Here is a 23,935-nt window from a genome sequence, read left to right as displayed (position 1 = left end):
GACCACTGTACACTGCTTTGTAATGACTGCTTGGTCAAATATTAAATCAGTAGATGCGTTCCAGAAGAGCGTGATGTGACCTATCATAAGAGCATCCTCTAATCATCATCGGAACATTTCAAAGCTCGCGACACAGAATATGCGGTGAAAAGCCACACTTTAATGCCAGCTTTTTGCGAAAAATAGAACCTATATTTGTATGTGAACCTAATCATTCCATTACGCCTGTGCCTGAAGTACTAGTGTGTCATAGTGCGCGCTACCCTATAAGCTACATGGGTCCGCGCGTACCTACGACCTACCTTGCTTTCTTGATGTTACTACAGACTGCAATTCTTTTATACCAAAGAAACGCAAACTAATTTTAGGCTGTTATTAACACATACCCACCGGCTGTCTCTCTTAGTACAGCCTCCCAAATCTTCAATATTATAGCGGTAGTGACGACCGATCGGCATGCAGCGCCTCATCACGGTGTTCACCGGTGAAATAGGCGAAAGTACGCGCACGCGCGTAAACTATCTGCTGTGTGGAGCGTCGTGTGCTGCGCTATTCTCCTCAGGGAAACACACCCCCTGTGTTTCTTATCTTGCAAGTCCATTTCGCTACCGCCGAAGGCAGCTAAACAGCGTGAGGGACAAGCTTTTATTTTTATCAGATTTCTTATTTATCGCATTACATCGCGCAGTGGCATAAGGCCATACCGACCAAAATCTTTCCATGTATCTTTTATGTATCTTTCCAGTGGCATTACTCACGCTGTGCGCGGCAAGTGATCCGAAAGAAAAAGCAAACGTGTATTTGATATGCGCATGCGCTTCAAGTAACCACGGTTTCTCGTGAACAACGTCATTCAGTTGCAGTGGCAAGGGGTGTACCGCTCTCAAGGAAACAGCGTAGCAGACGACACTCGTGCAATAGATAGTCCTTTGCGCGTGCGCGCACTCTCGCCTGTTTCGCTGCTGAACACCGTGCTCAGGAGATGCAATGCCGATCGGTCGTCGCTCCCGCTATGCTATGAAAAAATTGGGGGGGGGGGCTGTACGTGTCATTAACACTGTGGTACGTGCACGAGACGCGCGTGGCAATATCTCGCACCACAATAGAAATATCTGTTTGCTATGCGCGCGCATTTCGCTCAGCAATAGAACGACATTTTTCTGTGCTAAAATAGTGTCCTCTGAAGTCTTCATTGCTTTGTGTGCTTGTTTCGTTATCTTGTCCTAGCATTAAGAATTTCTTTTGCAACTTTGCGCAAGTGCCGCTCTCTGTGTTCACCAAGCTTATAGCACTCTGGCGCGTGCTTGAGCGTTATTTTTTATTTTTTATGTATCCACCGTATGCGCGTATATTTGCACACATTTTCAGTCAGTTGTTAGTGTTTTTGCATTAATGGCTTCGCGTTTCTTCCCGCACAAGCTTCCCTTTATTTAGTTCTTCCCACTACTTGTACCAAAACCCACTATTTTCTGTTAAGCCCCATAGGCACTCAAAATACCGAAATAAATAAATAAATAATTAAACAAATAAATAAAAAACAAACAAATAAATAAATAAATAAATAAATAAATAAATAAATAAACAAACACAGATAACTGGAACACATCTTACCTTCATTTGCAGGCCTTACCTTCCAAGAAACCGTGCTTCCAAGAAACCGTGCTCGAGTATCAGAAAGAAATTTTAGGATGTCAACTGTTACAAATGCCTGGGGTTGCTGCTGTTGCGTGCGGGAGTGTAGATTAGAACTTTACGAAGCTTAACTCGAGCCGTACGGGGTAGGGAAATCAGTGCGCATATGGTTTACGGAAAGCAGCACGCGGGCAGCTAACCCTGCAAATATGATTCCAGTAACACTTGGAATGAATGAACGAACGAACAAACGAACGAACGAACGAAGGAACGAACGAATCGATCGATCGATCGATCGATCGATCGATCGATCGATCGATCAATCAATCAATCAATCAATCAATCAATCAATCAATCAATCAATCAATCAATCAATCAATCAATCAATCAATCAATCAATCAATCAATCAATCAATCAATCAATCAATCAATCAATTATTATTAAATTATTAATCGATCAATCTATCAATCCACCAATCATTCAAACAATCAATCAATAAAACAATTTATGAATGTATGAATCAATCAACGATCAATCAATAACTCATTGAAATAATTTATGAACGATTTAATGGATGGATGGATGGATTGATAAATGAATGAATGAATGAATAAATGAACGAATAAATCAGGGACTTTACTTAAAAAAATTCCCCGCATTTCCCCGAGGGGACGAATGTGAAAGTGCGAATGCACGAGTTGAATTTGCGCGGTTCGGTAATGTTCGCGAAAGAGAGATCACACACACACACACACACAACTACAAAGAAAGAAAGATGCATTTATTCACAGACACCTATTTGTGTTGTCGTTGTACTTGATTGCTAGAGCGGATCTCAGCTTTGAAATTTCGTGTCAGTACTCCTTTAAGCGGGTGCATTAGCCCTTCGCACGCCCGATTCCTAGCCAATCCCCCACGTGGGTATGTGCCATGTCAGCGGCCAGGCAGCGCGCGCCCATCTCCCCCCGTTGCCAAGGAAGACGAGGAGATTCCTGGCCAATCCCCCACGTGGGTATGTGATGCGGACATCGCCGGTGGACGCAGGTTCAGGGTCGCTTAAGAAGTGCATTGCACTTAAAATAGACCTCACGACCTTCGGCTTTATGAAGGAAAGGAAAAGGAAGGCCAATGTTTCAATGAAATGAAATCAACTGTACACTGTGTTATCGGTTGGCAGGAACTACCAAGGCTGTGAGACCACTGTACACTGCTTTGTAATGACTGCTTGGTCAAATATTAAATCAGTAGATGCGTTCCAGAAGAGCATGATGTGACCTATCATAAGAGCATCCTCTAATCATCATCGGAACATTTCAAAGCTCGTGACACAGAATATGCGGTGAAAAGTCACACTTTAATGCCAGCTTTTTGCGAAAAATAGAACCTATATTTGTATGTGAACCTTATCATTCGATTACGCCTGTGCCTGAAGTACTAGTGTGTCATAGTGCGCGCTACCCTATAAGCTACATGGGTCCGCGCGTACCTACGACCTACCTTGCTTTCTTGATGTTACTAGACTGCAATTCTTTTATACCAAAGAAACGCAAACTAATTTTAGGCTGTTATTAACACATACCCACCGGCTGTCTCTCTTAGTACAGCCTTCCAAATCTTCAATATTATAGCGGTAGTGACGACCGATCGGCATGCAGCGCCTCATCACGGTGTTCACCGGTGAAATAGGCGAAAGTACGCGCACGCGCGTAAACTATCTGCTGTGTGGAGCGTCGTGTGCTGCGCTATTCTCCTCAGGGAAACACACCCCCTGTGTTTCTTATCTTGCAAGTCCATTTCGCTACCGCCAAAGGCAGCTAAACAGCCTGAGGGACAAGCTTTTATTTTTATCAGATTTCTTATTTATCGCATTACATCGCGCAGTGGCATAAGGCCATACCGACCAAAATCTTTCCATGTATCTTTTATGTATCTTTCCAGTGGCATTACTCACGCTGTGCGCGGCAAGTGATCCGAAAGAAAAAGCAAACGTGTATTTGATATGCGCATGCGCTTCAAGTAACCACGGTTTCTCGTGAACAACGTCATTCAGTTGCAGTGGCAGGGGGTGTACCGCTCTCAAGGAAACAGCGTAGCAGACGACACTCGTGCAATAGATAGTCCTATGCGCGTGCGCGCACTCTCGCCTGTTTCGCTGCTGAACACCGTGCTCAGGAGCTGCAATGCCGATCGGTCGTCGCTCCCGCTATGCTATGAAAAAATGGGGGGGGGGGGGGGGGGGGCTGTACGTGTCATTAACACTGTGGTACGTGCACGAGACGCGCGTGGCAATATCTCGCACCACAATAGAAATATCTGTTTGCTATGCGCGCGCATTTCGCTCAGCAATAGAACGACATTTTTCTGTGCTAAAATAGTGTCCTCTGAAGTCTTCATTGCTTTGTGTGCTTGTTTCGTTATCTTGTCCTAGCATTAGGAATTTCTTTTGCAACTTTGCGCAAGTGCCGCTCTCTGTGTTCACCAAGCTTATAGCACTCTGGCGCGTGCTTGAGCGTTATTTTTTATTTTTTATGTATCCACCGTATGCGCGTATATTTGCGCACATTTTCAGTCAGTTGTTAGTGTTTTTGCATTAATGGCTTCGCGTTTCTTCCCGCACAAGCTTCCCTTTATTTAGTTCTTCCCACTACTTGTACCAAAACCCACTATTTTCTGTTAAGCCCCATAGGCACTCAAAATACCGAAATAAATAAATAAATAATTAAACAAATAAATAAAAAACAAATAAATAAATAAATAAATAAATAAATAAATAAATAAATAAATAAATAAACAAACACAGATAACTGGAACACATCTTACCTTCATTTGCAGGCCTTACCTTCCAAGAAACCGTGCTTCCAAGAAACCGTGCTCGAGTATCAGAAAGAAATTTTAGGATGTCAACTGTTACAAATGCCTGGGGTTGCTGCTGTTGCGTGCGGGAGTGTAGATTAGAACTTTACGAAGCTTAACTCGAGCCGTACGGGGTAGGGAAATCAGTGCGCATATGGCTTACGGAAAGCAGCACGCGGGCAGCTAACCCTGCAAATATGATTCCAGTAACACTTGGAATGAATGAACGAACGAACAAACGAACGAACGAACGAAGGAACGAACGAATCGATCGATCGATCGATCGATCGATCGATCGATCGATCGATCAATCAATCAATCAATCAATCAATCAATCAATCAATCAATCAATCAATCAATCAATCAATCAATCAATCAATCAATCAATCAATCAATCAATCAAGCAATCAATCAATCAATCAATCAATCAATCAATCAATCAATCAATCAATCAATCAATCAATCAATCAATCAATCAATCAATTATTATTAAATTATTAATCGATCAATCTATCAATCCACCAATCATTCAAACAATCAATCAATCAATCAATCAATAAAACAATTTATGAATGTATGAATCAATCAACGATCAATCAATAACTCATTGAAATAATTTATGAACGATTTAATGGATGGATGGATGGATTGATAAATGAATGAATGAATGAATAAATGAACGAATAAATCAGGGACTTTACTTAAAAAAATTCCCCGCATTTCCCCGAGGGGAAGAATGTGAAAGTGCGAATGCACGAGTTGAATTTGCGCGGTTCGGTAATGTTCGCGAAAGAGAGATCACACACACACACACACACAACTACAAAGAAAGAAAGATGCATTTATTCACAGACACCTATTTGTGTTGTCGTTGTACTTGATTGCTAGAGCGGATCTCAGCTTTGAAATTTCGTGTCAGTACTCCTTTAAGCGGGTGCATTAGCCCTTCGCACGCCCGATTCCTAGCCAATCCCCCACGTGGGTATGTGCCATGTCAGCGGCCAGGCAGCGCGCGCCCATCTCCCCCCGTTGCCAAGGAAGACGAGGAGATTCCTGGCCAATCCCCCACGTGGGTATGTGATGCGGACATCGCCGGTGGACGCAGGTTCAGGGTCGCTTAAGAAGTGCATTGCACTTAAAATAGACCTGACGACCTTCGGCTTTATGAAGGAAAGGAAAAGGAAGGCCAATGTTTCAATGAAATGAAATCAACTGTACACTGTGTTATCGGTTGGCAGGAACTACCAAGGCTGTGAGACCACTGTACACTGCTTTGTAATGACTGCTTGGTCAAATATTAAATCAGTAGATGCGTTCCAGAAGAGCATGATGTGACCTATCATAAGAGCATCCTCTAATCATCATCGGAACATTTCAAAGCTCGTGACACAGAATATGCGGTGAAAAGTCACACTTTAATGCCAGCTTTTTGCGAAAAATAGAACCTATATTTGTATGTGAACCTTATCATTCGATTACGCCTGTGCCTGAAGTACTAGTGTGTCATAGTGCGCGCTACCCTATAAGCTACATGGGTCCGCGCGTACCTACGACCTACCTTGCTTTCTTGATGTTACTACAGACTGCAATTCTTTTATACCAAAGAAACGCAAACTAATTTTAGGCTGTTATTAACACATACCCACCGGCTGTCTCTCTTAGTACAGCCTCCCAAATCTTCAATATTATAGCGGTAGTGACGACCGATCGGCATGCAGCGCCTCATCACGGTGTTCACCGGTGAAATAGGCGAAAGTACGCGCACGCGCGTAAACTATCTGCTGTGTGGAGCGTCGTCTTCTCCGCTATTCTCCTCAGGGAAACACACCCCCTGTGTTTCTTATCTTGCAAGTCCATTTCGCTACCGCCAAAGGCAGCTAAACAGCGTGAGGGACAAGCTTTTATTTTTATCAGATTTCTTATTTATCGCATTACATCGCGCAGTGGCATAAGGCCATAACGACCAAAATGTTTCCATGTATCTTTTATGTATCTTTCCAGTGGCATTACTCACGCTGTGCGCGGCAAATGATCCGAAAGAAAAAGCAAACGTGTATTTGATATGCGGATGCGCTTCAAATAACCACGGTTTCTCGTGAACAACGTCATTCAGTTGCAGTGGCAGGAGGTGTACCGCTCTCAAGGAAACAGCGTAGCAGACGACACTCGTGCAATAGATAGTCCTTTGCGCGTGCGCGCACTCTCGCCTGTTTCGCTGCTGAACACCGTGCTCAGGAGATGCAATGCCGATCGGTCGTCGCTCCCGCTATGCTATGAAAAAATGGGGGGGGGGGGGGGGGGGGGGGGGGGCTGTACGTGTCATTAACACTGTGGTACGTGCACGAGACGCGCGTGGCAATATCTCGCACCTCAATAGAAATATCTGTTTGCTATGCGCGCGCATTTCGCTCAGCAATAGAACGACATTTTTCTGTGCTAAAATAGTGTCCTCTGAAGACTTCATTGCTTTGTGTGCTTGTTTCGTTATCTTGTCCTAGCATTAAGAATTTCTTTTGCAACTGTGCGCAAGTGCCGCTCTCTGTGTTCACCAAGCTTATAGCACTCTGGCGCGTGCTTGTGCGTTATTTTTTATTTTTAAGTGCGAATGCAATTTATAAGCGACCCCAAACCTTCCACCGCCGGCGGCGGCGGCGGCGGCGTCCGCAGTCCTCCTCTCTGTATAAAACAAAACAGCATCCGGCGCCACGTTTCGATCCGAGGACTTTGCGGCCGCAGCGCGACGCTCTACCGACTAAGCCACGGACGCTTTTTTTTTTTTTTGCTACTAAGCCACGGACGCGACTTTTTTTTTTTTTGGTAACAATAACTTTATTTACAAATATATACAGAACAGTATGCAGTGATTACAGTGGTTTCCGAGCGCATCAGAACATGGCTTCACTTAAACGTAAAAATGAGGCGATCGGCTATCATGCGAGGAGAGGGTCAGAATGCTTTGCCAAGTAACTGTAAGCCAATCGGGGAGTATTGCCCGCGAAGTCACAGAGCGTTTGTGAAACCTAAGCAAGAGAGATTGCCAACAGGGCTACTGTGTCATTGCACAGAGTTTGAAGTGAACGGGATAGAGGGAAGGGAGAAATTAGAGGTCTTGGGTAAAACCATTTCTTGGTATAACTGGACACCAGCGTTACCCGGGGCTAGCCCTCAAATTGCGTCCCATCTCCTTTGCTGTTGTGACTTGAAATCCATGAGTGCTCGCGTTCCCCGTTCCAGTGCGTCGCGTAGCTCGGAGTCTGCCTCATCCCCGTCGAGGGCGGCAATTGCCCATTGTGCCTTTTGGACGAAGTGTCGCCACGCCGGTCGGGGGCGCTCAGTACATTCGATGGCGTCGACTCTCGCCCTCCATAGCGAGTGGAGCCCTATTACGCGGACACAGTCGCGAAGGAGCGGGCGTTCCGAGGCCGCATCTAGGAACTTCAGATTTGTCCAAGTGATTCTCCAGCGCGTGTTGAAGGAGCACTGCAGCTCATCCCAGAAGTAGAACGCCGTGTTACAGTCCATGAATACGTGCTCGGCCGTTTCCCTCCCTCCGCACAGCTGACAGTTGGCCCCTCCTGGCAAAAAAAAACCGCGTTCCTCCTGTCTTGCCTTTGTAGGCAGTATACACGAGTGAAAGCGGAAGAAAAAGTCCCTCGAGCCAGTCGGGATAGGGAGCTTCCGTACTCGCCGCAGGACGTCACTTTTCGGCCGACCAAGGGGTGGCAGGCGTTACATGGGCGGTGGGAGGGTCTGCTCTACGAGGTCCCAATACAGCTTCCTTGGTTTCACTGAGCAGAGGTATTCCCACGAGAAGCGCTCCTGTAAGAGGGCCACCGCCCCCGCCACTTCTCTGTAAAAACCTGTTGCACGGGCACCACCTAGGAGCTCCGCTGTTGTTGCGAGCCAAGGGGCGAGGTGCAACACGCCTACATTTTGCACTGCCGCCTGGAGGAAGCCATCTCGGTGATCTCGCAAGTACAAAAATCGTTGCACGGTTAGTTTAAGCTCTAAATTGACGAGCCCAAGCCCCCCGGCTTCAGCGCTCCAGAAAACGTTGGTGCGGCGCATGGGCTCATACGTGGATCGCCAGACGAAAACAGCGAACAACCGATGTAACTTGGCCACTGAGCCTGCGTCAATGGTCGAGACTCGGGCCGCGTACAAGATGGCTGGGTATACCACGGCGTTGCAGACATGTGCCCTAGAGAAAATGGCAATATGTCGTGCTCTCCAGGGTTCCAAGTTCCTTCCAGCAGCTGCCAGTTTCGTCTGCCACGTGGGGGCGGTGGCTGTGCGGTTTTCTAAGTTTACCCCGAGGTAGCGGGTGATGGCCTCCCTCCATCGAACTCCGTAGAGTTGTTGCGGTTTGGTGGGCCATTCCCCTAGCCATGCGCCCTCTGACTTCAAAAGATTGAGTTGGGCCCCCGAGAATCGACAAAATGCCTCAGCCAGTGCGACGACCTCCCCTGCCTGCTCTCTCGAGGAGCACACAAACGCAACATCGTCCGCATAGGCCAACACCTTGAGCTCTTCGTCGCCGAGAACCAAGCCTTTGGTTGACTTGGACGCTATTGCCATCCTGCAAAGTGGTTCAATATACAATGCGAAAAGGATCGGGGACATAGGGCAGCCCTGCCTGACTGACCTTCCGATGTCGATGGGCGCCCCCACCTCCCCGTTTATGATGATGCTGGTGGTGATGGCGGTGTAGCAAATTTTTATCCACTCGACCATTGTATCCCCTACCCCACATTGACCGAGGAGCGTGAACAGGAAGGCGTGGTCAACCTGGTCGAAGGCCTTTTTAAGGTTGAGTTGTAGGACAGCTAAGGGGTGAATGCCTGATTCCGCCACCTCACAGATGGTCCGCATGCGGTGCAGGTTGGTGTTGATGGAGCGTCCCTTAAACCCGCACGTCTGGTGAGGACCCACAACACTACTGAGGGCTGTCTCGAGGCGTTGGGCCAGGATGCGGGCTAGGATTTTATAGTCGGTGGAAAGAAGACTGATAGGCCTGAAGTCTTCTACGTTGGGTGGTGTGTTATGGGGTTTTTTTTTTGGGAATGAGTACTAAGTTACTGCTCCGCATGGAGGGTGGTAGCAGTTTTGTGCTTTTGATGTTTTCAAAGACCGCCGCCAATACCGGGCTGATCTCTTCACGAAACACCTGATAAACTTCCGAGATTATGCCGTCAGGCCCCGGTGACTTATTCTTTTAGAGTTTCTTGATCGCGCGCTTGACCTCTTCTACCGATATGGGTTCGTTTATTGTGGCCTTTACGTCCTCTGCAACCGTTGGCAGCGCGCCTGTGACTTCCGGTGGAGGAGCCTCAAGATGAGCGTGCGGGGAAAACAGCCTTGCGTAGTATTCACTGAAGGCCGTCTCCACCTCCTCGATCCCACTAGCAAGACCACCGGCGTGGTTCACCTCGGAAATCCTTTTAGTGGCGGTCTTTGCTCGTTCGAAGGCGCCGAAAAGCTTCGATGGCTGTGCCTCGGACTCCACTCGTTGCTCCCTGCTCCGCACAAGAGCCCCCCAATACCGTTTTTCGAGCTCAGCGCGGATGTCGTCTTTCACGTTACGGATGTCTTCTGAGAATTCCCCCGGCCTCTCCTCGTCCGCTTCCACGAGAGAGCGCAGGCACTCCACCAGTCGATTTACTTTCACCCTTCTGTCTCTCGCCTCTTGTCGCCCGATTGTGATTGCTGCATCTTTGACATGCTGTTTGAAGCGCTCCCACGCAGCTCCATCAATGGGCGCAGTGCTCATTGCTTCAATTCCACCTCTTACGCGATCGACGAAGGACGCGTGTTCGAGGACCGTGGAGTTCATCAGCCAACGGCTGCCGGCTTTTTTTCTGATTTCACGCTCAGCTCGGATGGTACATGTCACCAAGCCGTGGTCCGAGAACGCGACAGGAGTGACGGCGTAATCGATCACTAATGGCAACGCGTCCCCCGTCAAGTAAATCCGGTCGAGGCGGGCCTGTGACGTGCCTCGCCATCTAGTGAAGCGGGTGGTTGACCACCCACGCTGAAGGGCCACGTCAGCCAGGTCGCCCTCTCGAAGGACCGCTTTCAAAATCCGCGCTGACGCATCCACTACACCCTTAGCACCTGCTCTGTCGCTGGCGTTTACAACGCAGTTAAAGTCGCCCGCTAGGACAACACGGCCCGGAACCACTAGGATGTCCCGAATAGAAGAGAAGTCGGTCCTCGCCTGCGTATCATTAGGCGCATAGACGCACACAAAGCGTGTAAGCTCCCCTCCCACGAGGACGTCGACGGAACAAAAGCGTCCGTCCTTCGCCAGCTCGCAGTCGATTACTGTTAAGAATTCGTGTTTCCGGATTAGAATTGCGGTACCACCCGCTCGGGTGGGTGTGAGGGTGTAAAAACACCAGAACTGGTGGCCGAAAAATCGTACAAAATTTTGAGCGTCCTCTCGAGAGGCAATTTTGGTTTCCTGTAAAAAGGCCACATCTATTTTTTTTTTCATTCAGGAGGTCAACTAGCCAATGTTTCCTTTTCTGTGAGGTTAGACTTACCACATTTAAAGTGGCAAGCGTGACTGCGTTCTGGTGTGATGCCATGGTGTGAAAAGCGCTTACTGGTCAGGACGTCAAGTCCGTCCGTTAGTCGAGCTTCCCACAGCGGTCGTTGACTCGGTATCTCCATGGCTCGGTTTGTTGGTGACTGCACCGCCGTGTTTCCCGCGTGCCTTCCGCCGCGTCTCAACTCCCGTGATGTTATCGGGTTTGCGCGATGCTGCGGCGGCCTTCGTCGGGAGCTCGTCGTCCGCGTCGTCACAGCTGGTCCCTTCTGGCTGGTCGCTCAGGAGGGCCGCCTCCTCTCCCTCAACGTCGGCGGGTTTCGCCTCCCCACTCCGCTGCTCGTCGTCCGCCGCGGGCTTGGCGTTGGTCAGGGAAGCTTCGCCACCCCGCTCCGAGACCGTTTCCTTGAGTTCACGGGGCGCGCCGCTCTCGTGGGCCCCGTCGCTGACCATTTCTCTACTCACGCCCGGCATCGCTGGCGTCTCCTCCTTTTCCTTGCAAGGCGTTTGGGAAGGGGCCACTTGCTTCCTCGTGTTAGGGCGGCCTCGTTGTGGTTCCTTCTGCCTGCCGGTCGCCTCGGGGGGAAGGGGGCGAACGTCGTCGACGCTGCTGGCATTCTCCTCTGTCGCTTTTGTTCCCACCGACCTGTCGGCGGTAATCCCGGTTCCGAGGGGTGGGGGGCGGTGTGTCTCGTTTCCGTTCCCTCTCTCGGCGTGCGCGTTGGGCTCGGAGCTGACCGAGGGTCGGAGGCCGGACGGCTCGTTGTCTTCGCTCTTCTCTTCTCTCTTCCCCTCTGCCTCGTTTAGCTGGCCTGCTTCTTGCGCCGCAACGTTGGTGTGTACTGGAGGCGAAGGCACGTGCGGGGATGCCTGGAGAGGGGTTGGTGGGTGAGCGGCTGCCTCAGGTCCTTCGGTGCTCATCATCGCCGCCATGTCATCGGCGTCCATGTACTCCTCGAGATTCCTCGCGGGCGCTCTCTGCTTCGCTCTGGACGCGTACGACTGCGTGCAGTTAGTTTCGTGATGCCCGTAAGCGCGGCACGCGCGGCACCATGGAGTTGAGCAGTTTTTCCGATAGTGTCCGGTGTGGTAGCAACGGAGGCAGAGCGACGGCCGTCCGGGCACCTCGATTAGAATGGGGCAACCGTTGAGAGTCGCCTGATGAGGGATTGTCTCCAGGGATGTCGGGGTTGAGGGAATCACGTGGAAGATCCTCGTGGTGCCGGTCATCTGCGTGAGGCCGGATTTCTGCCACCCCTCACGAACCACTCTTTGCACTCGGCCAAAACGTTCGAACTGCCGGATGAGCAGCTCGTCTGGGACTTTTGGCGGTACCCAGTGCACCCTTACCCCGATTTCTCGGCGGTTGGGGTTGATCACAAGGCACCGCCTACGTTTCAATGTGATCTCCGTGCGTGCTGCCAGCTCCTCCATGTCCGCTTCCGATGTGAATGTCACCATCCATAGGTGATTAAACTGAAAGGGACCGAGGCATTCGATCTTCTGTAGGTCCGTGATGTCACGAAGTGTGGACACTGATATCAGTGTTAGTAACGCGCCTTATATCTTTAACGCATTCAAACTACGTCGTCAGCGGCGTACGTTGGCGACTCAGCGGCGTTATAGCGGCTTGATAACTGCGTGGTGTACACGTGATACTACAACCCCGATGGAAGAGATGGAAGAGAAGGCGGCGAGGCGGTGGGCTGCGGGGGCCGAGCGCAAGCGCCGCAAGCGGGCCGACAACCGTGCATTCGCACTTTCACATTCTCCCCCTCGGGGAAATGCGGGGGAATTTTTTTTATGTATCCACCGTATTTGCGTATATTTGCACACATTTTCAGTCAGTTGTTTGTGTTTTTGCATTAATGGCTTCGCGTTTCTTCCCGCACAAGCTTCCCTTTATTTAGTTCTTCCCACTACTTGTACCAAAACCCACTATCTTCTGTGAAGCCCCATGGGCATTCAAACTACCGAAATAAATAAATAAATAAATAAATAAATAAATAAATAAATAAATAAATAAATAAATAAATAAATAAATAAATAAATTAAAAAAAAATAAATAAATAAACAAACAAACAGATAATTGGAACACGTCTTACCTTCATTTGCAGGCCTTACCTTCTCCTGAGCTGCAAGTGGCCTTAAAATGCGCTTGACAACTCTGTTGCCGGTTCTGTTCATCTGCTTCACCCTGCATAAAGGTATTCTTTTTTCCTTTCTATTATCCAGTTAAATTTAAAAATTGATGCATTTGAAGTTGCAAGGATGCGCACTTGAAATACTTCGCCGCCTGGACGCACTCCACAATAACCCCGTTTTCGTGCCATTCTATAAGAATCCAAAAACAAGAAACTTTTGGATAGATGAGCCTAACCCTTAACATACCAAATTTAGGCCTACTGAAACATTGCGTATGTACAGAAATATGGGAATGCGGAATTCATGCGCATTATTCGGTACCAAGGCATAACTACCGCCGATCATATTTTCTTAAACAAAAGAAGGTTATCATTTTTCAGTTTGGAAACGTTCAACACTGTTTTCGCGCTTCTGTCCTAACGAAAGCGCGAAATATGGCACGTCTTTTGCGAATGTTTTTCAAACGTTCCGTATGTATCGAATACATACGGACCATTATGGGGAGTTTCTGGCGGTCATAATTTTCTAGCGTAAAACCGCACCCATATTGCTTTTTACTTACCTTTGCTTCTATCTATTCCTGTGGTGTGTCAACAACGGTGAAAATTGTCTTCGCGTAATTTCCTATGTGCGTAACGTTTCATAAGGGTATTTATTTCAAGAAATGGCGTGAATGAGCCTCAGATGAGATGATGGGACAAAAGAAATTCGGTATTCTAACGGAAGAATGGAACCATGAAGCCTCGAACCCAGACCGTTAGCGCGAAAACCCCAGACGCTACCCCAAGGGCACTGAGACCGAGCAGCAAAGCCTGTATTGCAGCTGCTCCAGAGAATAGTTCCAAGCCAACCAGTAGCTGGCCCTAGTGGAGGTGCGTCTAGCGGCCAGGCTGGTCATTCACGCTGTTAAGTCGCACCTAACTACGGAAGCCGGAAAGTTAGAAGGTAAACGTTACTGGAGAATGAAGCCAGACTAGAGGACTACACAGACCCAGATAGAAAGGAGCGAAGTCCAACCAAATGCAAGAAAGAATACAGGACTGTTTATAATTTGATATGAGCATAGCCCCAGTTACCAGCATAGTGAAAAAAAATTAGATTTTTCATGCGGAAAAAAATTTTTGATTTAGGTTTCACGGTGCTTTTGGCATGCTGCTGCAGAGCACTCTAAATGGGTTAACGTTATTTGCATAAAGCTGACGCGGTGGTAACGATTTATACCTAGGCCAATACAACTTCCCATTTCTAAGCATTCCTTTGATAAGTTCATTGTCATGTAATTTTTTTCGCGAAAATTTTGATATAACACGAGTTACCACAAATCTCAGTTCGTGAGCAACCTGCTCTTGCCTCAAAAAGCAGAGCACTGCCCTGGGAATTATCGTAGAAATTTTCGTTTCTGATGTTCAATTTCTCCGCCCTGTACATCTGTAACGACGTTTTAGCTTTCATTTTTTGTCTCCATTTATTCGTTTCGATCTGCCTTGCCCTTTTTTGGTTACCTTGGCCGTTTTGGATTCTCCACTGTTCTTTCCGTATTTCATCATTAGCATTTTAGTCTTCCTCAACCCCTGCGTGTCCACGCTTTTCAAGCATAGGTACCCAAAAACCTTAGCTGCCCACCTTCGTCGATCCATTGCTCTCAACCTCGTTTCAAAACACAGTTTACCCTGTGCTTCTCGAACTTCAAGCGACACTCAGCCCATATCTCCCTGTACTGCTTCGTTAGATGTTTTTCCATGCGCGCCAAAGGCCACACGTCCAGCGTTCTCTGGTTGACTTCAAGGCCTGATAGAGCGTCCGATTTTAAACAGAGTGCAGCAGGTGCAAATGTGAGACCCCTTTACACATTGCTGTCACTACTTCATATTTGTTATACTCCCACAAACCTCTATGCTTTATTATAGCTGCGTTTCGCTTTCCCTTGCCCTTAAGTTGCTCCTCGTGAGTTCTTAGGTAGTTATTTCGTTCGTTTATCCACACTCCCAAATATTTATATTCCTTCAGTAGAGTTACTTTGCCTTGCTGGATAAACACTGCGTCAGTGGTAGCATCATTGAAATTCAATATTCCTGTTTTTCCTGCACTAAAATTTAACCCGAGGTCGGTGGCTTCCTGGCCGCTAATATTTATTAGCCGTTGCATATCGGTCTGGTTATCAGCTAAAAGAACAATGTCGTGTGCGTATAACATTCCCGGATTACACTGTTGTACCACTTTTCCTTGCAGCGTATGGGTTAGGCTAAACCCTACTTGACTTTCTTCCAGTTTCTTTTCTAACCCTGCCATGTAAAACATGAACAGTATTGGGCTCAAAGGGCGTCCCTGTTTCAGTCCCCAATGAATGTTGACCTGCTGGGCGCATTTCTGTCCTTCCCATGTTACGTGCACTCTATTGTCTTTACAGATTGCTATAAGGAGCTGTATTAACTCGTCATGCAATCCCTGGAGTTTCACAGTTCTGCGAAGCAGTTCTCTGTTTACGATGTCAGATGTCCGTTGAATGTCCAAGAACGTAATTCATAATGCTCTATTCGGCGCTTTCGCAATTTCTATCTATTGAGTTATCACAAACAAATTATCTACCCAATCGCCAGTATTGTGAAAATACATTCTGCAGTTCCCCAAGTATTTCATTTTCTTCCATCCATGCTTGAATTTCTGCTGTTATCGCCTACATTAGGAATCTATTCACCCCTGACGTTACTGTGAGCGGTCTGTATGATTCAATGCTGGCTTTCTCGTCTCTGCCTTTATATAATTAGGAATTTCTACTTTCTAGACAGTCCTCTGGAATTTGTTTGGTTTGTATCTCCTTATGTTTAGCCCTCATAAACAATTCCTTACTTTTTGCTCCAAGCAGGTTTATCAGTTGCATTGGTATTCCTTACAGCCCACTGGTTAGCTTGGTTGTTTTGGATTCTCCACGGTTCTTTCCGTATTTCAGCATTAGCCTTTAGTCTTCCTTAACCCATACGTGTCCACGCTTATCATGTATAGGTACCTAAAAACTTTAGCTGCCCACCTTCGTCGATCCATTCCTCTCAACATCATCTCAAAACATAGTTTACTCAGTGCTTCTCGAACTTCGGGAAACCTTTTTGCTCTTCTTTTGCTTTTTTCCAATAAAGGTTTGTCAAACTTATTTTCCTTTCCGCAGTCTTTTGTGGTGCTGATGTTATCGGTGCAGGCTTCCCTACCACTATTACTCTAAACGTCTCACTAATCACTCGATGAATATGCGCCAACGCGTGCTCTCCTTCTAATGTTTCCCCTACTCATCCATCAAGAATTTCCTGGATATCGTTTTTGAGCTTTGTAATTTTACATGGTTCCAAAACTTCTTGGATGCACTTTTGTTTTCCTTCCGTATTTCTGCTATCCATTGTTCGCTTTTCTGCTTGATCTTTGCTTGCACCATTTTCTCCACTTCTAGTTTTTTCCCCTGTTGATATCTTATTTTCTCTTCGCTACCTCCGGTTCTATGCCAGTTCTTTTTGCTTTTCTATGTCCCCTCGACGCCTTTCATCGCTGGTCAACAGCCTCTTTTATTTCCTTGTTACACCAGCTTCTCGGCTTGCTGTTCCCTTTCCATCGGTTTTGTTGCTTTCCTTCATTCATCTTACTCTATATGAACGCAGTCATTTCGTCGTAATACTAATTTTTGTCTGGGTATTTATTTATTTCATCTTCCATTCTATCAGCCATGATGTTTAACTGCTCATTGTTCAAATTAGGTCTTCCTATTATACCTATTTCTAAATTTGTCCGGGTTGCGCCTCCGAAATGCTAGGTAAGCCGCTTGTGGTTGCTTCTTAAGCTGTCTGTTCCATTTCATCTATCCTCATTTTCTGCAACCTTTCCTATACTGTCTCGGATACTAAACTGCAGCTTATGGTTCACTCTCTGTTAGCGTTTTCCTAAGTTATTTGTCCATCACACTTGCTTGCCGTCTTTACTATTACAAGCGCGTTTTCCTAACGTGGATCTATCACTAGAGAGCCGTTACGGTCTGTGTATCTATCCAAACGTTCTATGTGGGCATTCATATCTCCAATTAGGATTATTTCACCCGAATCTTTGAACTCGTTTATATGTCTTCTCAGCTTACCATTTAATCACTTTCCTCCCTAGCACTACTTCCGGTCCACAGATAAACCACTCCTAACCATGTATTTTTCCCCTCTATGGTGCCTCTAACCCATAGATTCTTTTTAAGGCTTTCATGCACTCTCTGCCAGTCGGTCCCTTGTTTAATGAGCATGCCAACCCTTCCCTCTTTCTTCGTTCCGCTGGTGATGTTGCAACCTTCCAAAGCATAGTTGTCTATGACAGGTGGGGCTTCTAGGTGTCGGAGGTGAGTCTCAGCTAAAGTGCACACGTTTATTTCTTCCCGTTCAAGTTGGTTTTGAATTTTATATCGACTGGAACGGCTTTAATTTTTACACTTCTGTGTAATGAGCCACCGTACTTTTCATTGTACATTGCACGATAGCAGTATCTTCTTTCTTTCCTACTGGCGGAGTCACTGATACTAAGCTGCCCGCTCTTCGGAAGTGTGATGCCTGTCTTTCACATTTGGAGGTAATGTGAGGCTGGTGTTTGCCATTGCCCCGTTGACCCTGCTACACCCAAATCACAGCCGCCCCTGCCCGCAGTTATCCTATTGTCTTTGCTTTATTCAGAAGCTCGATCAGCACCCGTTCCACTACGAGCGAGATATTCCAGCCACAGAATCGGGCCGTACTTTTAACTCCTTTCAAACTGGGTTTTCACAGCGAGGCTGCTGGCCTATTCTCGGTCGGAAATTTTGTGTCGTTGTTGTCAAAAAAACCAGTCTAACAGTTGAAGGCGAACTCCATAGCTTTCTTTGCTATTAGGCATACAGGAGAGAGCTTATTATGAGTTTAAAAACAAAACAACAATCATCTAAACAGCATGATGGACGATAAGGTTTCTGTTAAAGTTGGAAATCCACCCACAGGTGTTACTCGTATAGAGTAGGTTTGCAGCTGCTTTAGCAAAGTGGGCTTGACGTCAACTGAAGCCCACGGGTGAAGTGCAGCTCGTGTTACCTTGTGTCAAGACTGCCTAAGGTGGACCACGTACATTGAAGACCTGCGGAAAGCAGCATCAATAAATTGGGTGATGAAGGGTAGGGAATCGTCTAGCCCAACTGTGTTGTAGCAGAAACCCTGCAGACCTCGCTCAAGACGCTGGGCGCATGCGTCAGGCATTAGCATGTCTAGCGATTTACAACAGCTTTGCTGGTCATCCATAATGCCGGGCGGGATAGCGGCCGTTTGACTGCGAAGCAGTATATGTACAACCACCCCTTCCCTTGTTTTCATTCCGGTGGCACTGATTTAGTCAGCGCGACTCCTGGGCAACCGCAACCGCCGACAGCTCTATCAGAACTGCTAGTCCTTTCTCCACCACCGATGCCTTTTTAACAAGATTCGTTTACGGCTGAAAACGGCGGTAGCACCGTCATCAGATGATTGCGGACAACACACAGGAGCGCGAATGCGCGTAAGATGTCATAAAGCCACCCCCGCTTTGGCCGCCTTGAATTCCACCTCGCCGAGTAGGTGCGAATTGAGGAGCCACTTGCCCGGTTGGAACGTCGACGTGAACTCGTAATTCTCTTCAACTTGAAAGGCTTTCCGAGCGACATTTTCTCCTGTGTATTTCACTCCCAAGTAAGCGCCCATCACCGGTTGCCAGTTTATGCGTGTACGGGTTGCCGGCGTGAGGGGGGAGAAGGAAGGGGGGCGTGCACGCAAAGCTGGGCTTCATGCCGCTACCCATAATGCCCGTTCTGCTGGTTCGGGAGTTAAAGTGCCAGTGTCATCGCTAAATGCCTCCTGTCAGCTGTACAGAGCAATCGAGCGGTTTTGGAGTGGGTTTGAGTGCTAAACAAACAGTAAGCTGCCTACGACGGGGGACGGAAGAGGATGGTCGCATGTTTGTCTGCTAGAATAAAGCTCTAGAACTTCCAGCTTCAACTCGCTGTGGGACAGACGCATGTCGTTCGCTAGAAGAAAGAGCGGGAAATCCATAAGCGTCCTCCGGAACGACATTTCCAATGGCTTGCAAACCGGTTGCTAGAGTGCACTTGTTGGGAAATGGGGGGGGGGGGGGGGCGTTGCACGCGTTGCATTGCTTGTATTCACTGGCGAGGAGCGCATGAAAGCAAACGTGTAAGTGGGCCGTTACTCGTTACGTTGGTCTCCGCGGGATGAGGTTACGTGTCCGTGCTAAGAACATGGCTGTGTTGCAAGTTTACAAAGTGTACCTCAGCAAGCGCTAGGTATTGCCTCGAGTTCAACGTAAGTGCGATTAATAAGGTCTATGTTTACACCACCGTTGAGAGTGGGGTTGAAACGAAGCAGACTACGCACGGCGTTGATTTTTTTTGTTCGGCGGGAGTAGTGGCCCAAGCCGCGCCATGACCGTGGCGCATCAGCCGTCTCTGTGGCCGTTTCCAGTGTTGCCAAGGGAAGAAATTCACAGCTAAACTTTTCAAGAAATACCACCTACGAGATTTATGCCCTTACTGATGATATGTCTATTGTGCTGGCGGTAGGCTTAAACGTGGATGTTAAAGGAGCCATGAAGAGAAAACACAAATCCGAAAGATTTTTCATCCGAAAGATTGCCTCGTTAGAACCATAACGACACCACTTATAACGCAAACTTCGCTGAAATAAGCTACATAATTAGGAAAAAAGGAAATGACCATGTGACCCACCAGCTCATTTTCCGCAATAGAACCTATGATGTCACTCGAGAATGTTCTGCGATTGGCGGAGGCCGGCAAAAGCAAACGCATATTAGGCAGGGCTTTCAGTTTGCATAGCGAGCTAAATGACCGTGAAACATACTGCACATTCTTTTTAAGACAAAGAAAGATGGAGTAAACGGTTGAAGTTCCGAACGAACACGCAAGCGTGTGCGCCAATGCGTACGAAACTACCGCGGGCCGAGCTCGAAATCTCGCCGTCCTGCAGACAAATTTCCGGGTTCGAGGCTCTTAGGGGCCAACGAACCGTTCCAGCACGTACAGCCGTGACCTTGCTTGGTATCTTAATCCCTTGCCAGAAGGTTGGCCGTCATATCGCCAACCAGCAAAGGTAAAAATAGAAACTAGGTGAGTAAGGAACAGCAAGAAGCGACGAGATAGTGCCAGTCCTCGCAGAAGTTTCGAAAAGTGTTGGCTTGCTGCTGTCGTTACGAGCTCGTTTCCAGTTTACAACCACTGAAAACTTAAGTTTACCCGCCGCGGTGGCTCAGTGGCTAAGGCGTTGCGCTGCTGAGCACGAGGTCGCGTGTTCGATTCCCGGCCGCGACGGCCGCTTTTCTGATGGAGGCGAAAAGCAAAAACGCCCGTGTGTACAAGATTTCGGTGCACGTTAAAGATCCCCGGGTGGTCAAAATTAATCCGGAGCCCTCCACTACGGCGCGCCTCATCGCCTGCGTTGCGTCGGCGCGTTGAACCCTACAATCAATCAATCAAAACTTAAGTTTGTTCGAGTACTTTACACTGAAATTTCGTTGCTGCGTTTTGAAATGCCCATGTAGTACGGGCAAATCGTCGAGGGAGTGCGACATCCCCGCCGGTGAGATCTCCTTTCATGTGCTGCCCAACGACGAACCTCGGCGAAGCAAGTGGCTACGTTTTGTGAACTTTGCAAACGGAGGAGAAAGAGAGCTAAATGAAGTACGAGTGTGCTCGCTTCATTTCCGACGAAGTGATTACGGCAGGGACCCTTAGGTTAGCTCACTCCTGGGACATGCTGGCGCTCGTCGCCGACTTCGTCAAATCGCCGTCAAAGCGCTCTGACCTTGGGGGAAAAATGCCGTAAACTGCGCGCATTGACGCTCGCATCTTTCTGGTCGAATCAGAGAGCTCGCGCGAACGGCTTTCCATACACGACACCGGCCAACTGGCATAAGCGATACTGCTACTGAACTTGAACTATTATTAACCGTAATAAAAATACGGCACATACGTACCAGTCTGTATTCGTCCGTCGCGACGGGGCTGACGAGGCAGCTGTTCCGACGGCAGGGCGTTCGTCTGTTGTGGCTATCGAGGAATGGTCGCTTTCCCGTCAACCGCGTATCCCACAACTCTTGCCGCTCGTGCACTTAGAAGCATTGAGCGTTCAAGTGGTGTGAGGTTGTTAAATGCAAGCTCGAGCTCCTCGGCGAGAGTTTTGTTCTCCGGATCAGGCGATTCCATGACTAGGGCTGCGGGTGCACTAGGTTTTACTAGTATTTTTAAAATGGCCGCCGTCTCGGTCGACTTCCGCGTGTGGGTACTATATGGAGTCGACATACTAAATATCTGTTTCATGGACCGGCTCGTATGACGCCATTGTTCACATCACGAAATGTGCAATTTTAGCGGGAGATTTAAAAATTTGGCTTAAATTGCCTTATTTCTCAGTGAATAAAGCATCATTTGCTTCCGGGAAAGCGCTTGGGGTACTATGAAACATTTAATCTTTCGAATAAAACAAACTTTTGTTTTCTCTTCATGGCTCCTTTAAACGGCCCAATGCGACTTTTCCAGTGTTGCTATCAGTGGTCGAGCGGAATTGGTTTGGTGTGTTGCTCAAAGATTAAGATTTCTACGTCGCGGTAGTAAAACAGACAGCCCCGTGTTTGTGCGCGAGACTGAAGCTTGAGGCTTTTTTAAGTTTCATTTATCTAATTGGCTACGAAGTACGCTCAATCGATAAATATGAACAAACGTGTTTCCTTTTGTGCACTCCATGGCCTGTGTCCAGCTTCGAAAGTCATCCTTCTTCACAGAGTAGAAGGCCACTAATTGTTTTTTCCCTTCAACTTATCCTGTTGGCAAGGATGAGTTTTCGCCGTACAGAGGAGAGCATTTCCAGTCATATCAAACGTCATTAAAGACGTGGTTTGTCTCATTCACGCGTGTGAATGAGAAAAATTTAGATTTTATTCCTTTTGTCGTCACTTTATCACTTAGATGTCGTTAGCACTTGCAGCTTACAAGTCGTCCATGCCTAAGAGTTAGTAATGTCAAAATAGGCATTGCGGCGAGTTGTTGAAAGACGTCACCGCGACACCCGCGGCAGCATACAACAAGAGTTACGCAGAGTATCTTAATGCGGGCTTCAGTCCTCTGCACCAATGCATGTGAGGACCCATCATTCTCAGGGTAATATAGTATTCCCGCTATTTTATACATCCAAGAAATATTTATATTTGTTGCATAAAAGCACTAAAACAGGTGTAGAGTGGTGACCTTCCCGCACTCCGACATTACGGACGGAAAACAACTTGTGCAGTCGCAATAACAAGCCAATCGTAGCTTACTGACTGCAGTGATTATGGCGAAGCGGTATATTCGGAATAACTACTGGTGGCTAATACTGGTTAGAAGATATCAGAAGCAATGGCACATTCTACAAAATGCCATTTAGAAAAAGGCACTGTGACAGAAAGATACGATGGTTTTGATAGCGGTTGGCACAGAGCTAGAAAGGCAAACATCCATGCAACTTGGTCGTGACAAACAGCTGGGAGTTCTATGGTTCCACAAGAGAAACAAACAAGACGTTATACAATTCTGCGAAATAAAACGAAAACGATGAAAAGAAAGTACAGACTATCGCTTTCGCCTCTGCTAGCGTCTGTTCAAATTTTTATTGGTTATTCGACATGAGGGCACCAACATTCAGAAGAAATTTGTGAAAAGGAAACTGATATGTCGAGCTCAATGTAGACCATGTCTTAGAAAAATGTGGCGGTCAAAAGATTCACTCAACTAAGGCAACACAGTTTTCATTAGTTTTCACGCTAAGGCTCTACATATTAAGAGGTCTGCAGCGAGGGGTAAAAGAATGGACTGCGTTGTGCAGTAAACGCACGCACTCCGTTATTAGGAATGGACGTGCAGCGCTGAATTATTTTTCGGTATGCATTTGCGAAAACGTCCCGGCGTAGATGAACACGAGACTAAAAAAGGCATATAAGGTCACACTTTCTAAAATTGAATGGAGCTACGTCAGCAGGAACCTTGGAATTGTCTTCCATTTCAATAGCATGGCTATTTTAAAGTGTTGTTGCACTGCCTGTACAATATACATATGCAACCAAACAGCTAATTTTGGTGATTGAAGCCTACCACATAGTCTTCATAGCCGGTTTCAAAAGTCGGCAGTTTCGGAGGTGCAAGTGGTCCCAGGAGAGGAGCCCTCTTGAACGCCCACAGTCACTTATAAATTTGAGTGGCAGCGTAAAGTTAGCTGATGGTAACTAGAGTATTAGAACGCGAAAGTGTTTAATGCCCGTGCACACAAAGATCTGACTGACGTCATATCCGTCATGGAAGTCACGTCGCAAGAAAAAGGGCACTTGACGCGGCGGCGTCCGGATTCGTCACAACGGGAGGTACGTGGCGCTCTAACCACTGCGCTGTGAATACACGTGGAGGTCATCAACGAACGCGCATTATGTCCTTCGCTACGAGTCATTAGGTTGGTGTTGCCGCCTATGAGAGGCGAAGGGAAGTAGCGCATCATGGTGCGCCGAAAGCTGGCGCCACGATGCCATTGCCTTCGTGTACGGGGAACCGAAGGGAATTCAGGCACCCTCCGCTGTCATATTGTTTGCATGACCGGACCGTTATATATTTTAAGCTGATATTTCTGTGAATGTAGTTTTTGATTTTGATGTGCCGGAATACACTGGTTATTTTTGGTTCTTGC

General features: G+C 47.4%; 1 protein-coding gene across 1 annotated transcript in view; it reads left to right on the top strand.

Moving 5' to 3' along the window:
- LOC144159836 (protein Skeletor, isoforms B/C-like) overlaps nucleotides 1-23,935 on the top strand; it is a 96,289-nt gene that overhangs the window by 5,428 nt on the left and 66,926 nt on the right. Inside the window, exon 2 of the mRNA XM_077691506.1 lies at nucleotides 13,157-13,246. Within this exon, the coding sequence (XP_077547632.1) occupies nucleotides 13,192-13,246 (55 nt within the window). The 5' untranslated portion in view covers nucleotides 13,157-13,191. The remainder of the gene's footprint in view (nucleotides 1-13,156; nucleotides 13,247-23,935) is intronic.

This window comes from Haemaphysalis longicornis, unplaced genomic scaffold (genome assembly GCF_048455015.1).
Source record: "Haemaphysalis longicornis isolate Haplotype H1 unplaced genomic scaffold, Haemaphysalis longicornis Haplotype H1 scaffold_10, whole genome shotgun sequence".
Lineage (NCBI taxonomy): Eukaryota > Metazoa > Arthropoda > Arachnida > Ixodida > Ixodidae > Haemaphysalis > Haemaphysalis longicornis.
Note: the sequence above shows the minus strand (reverse complement) of the source record. Positions and strands in the feature narration are given on the sequence as shown.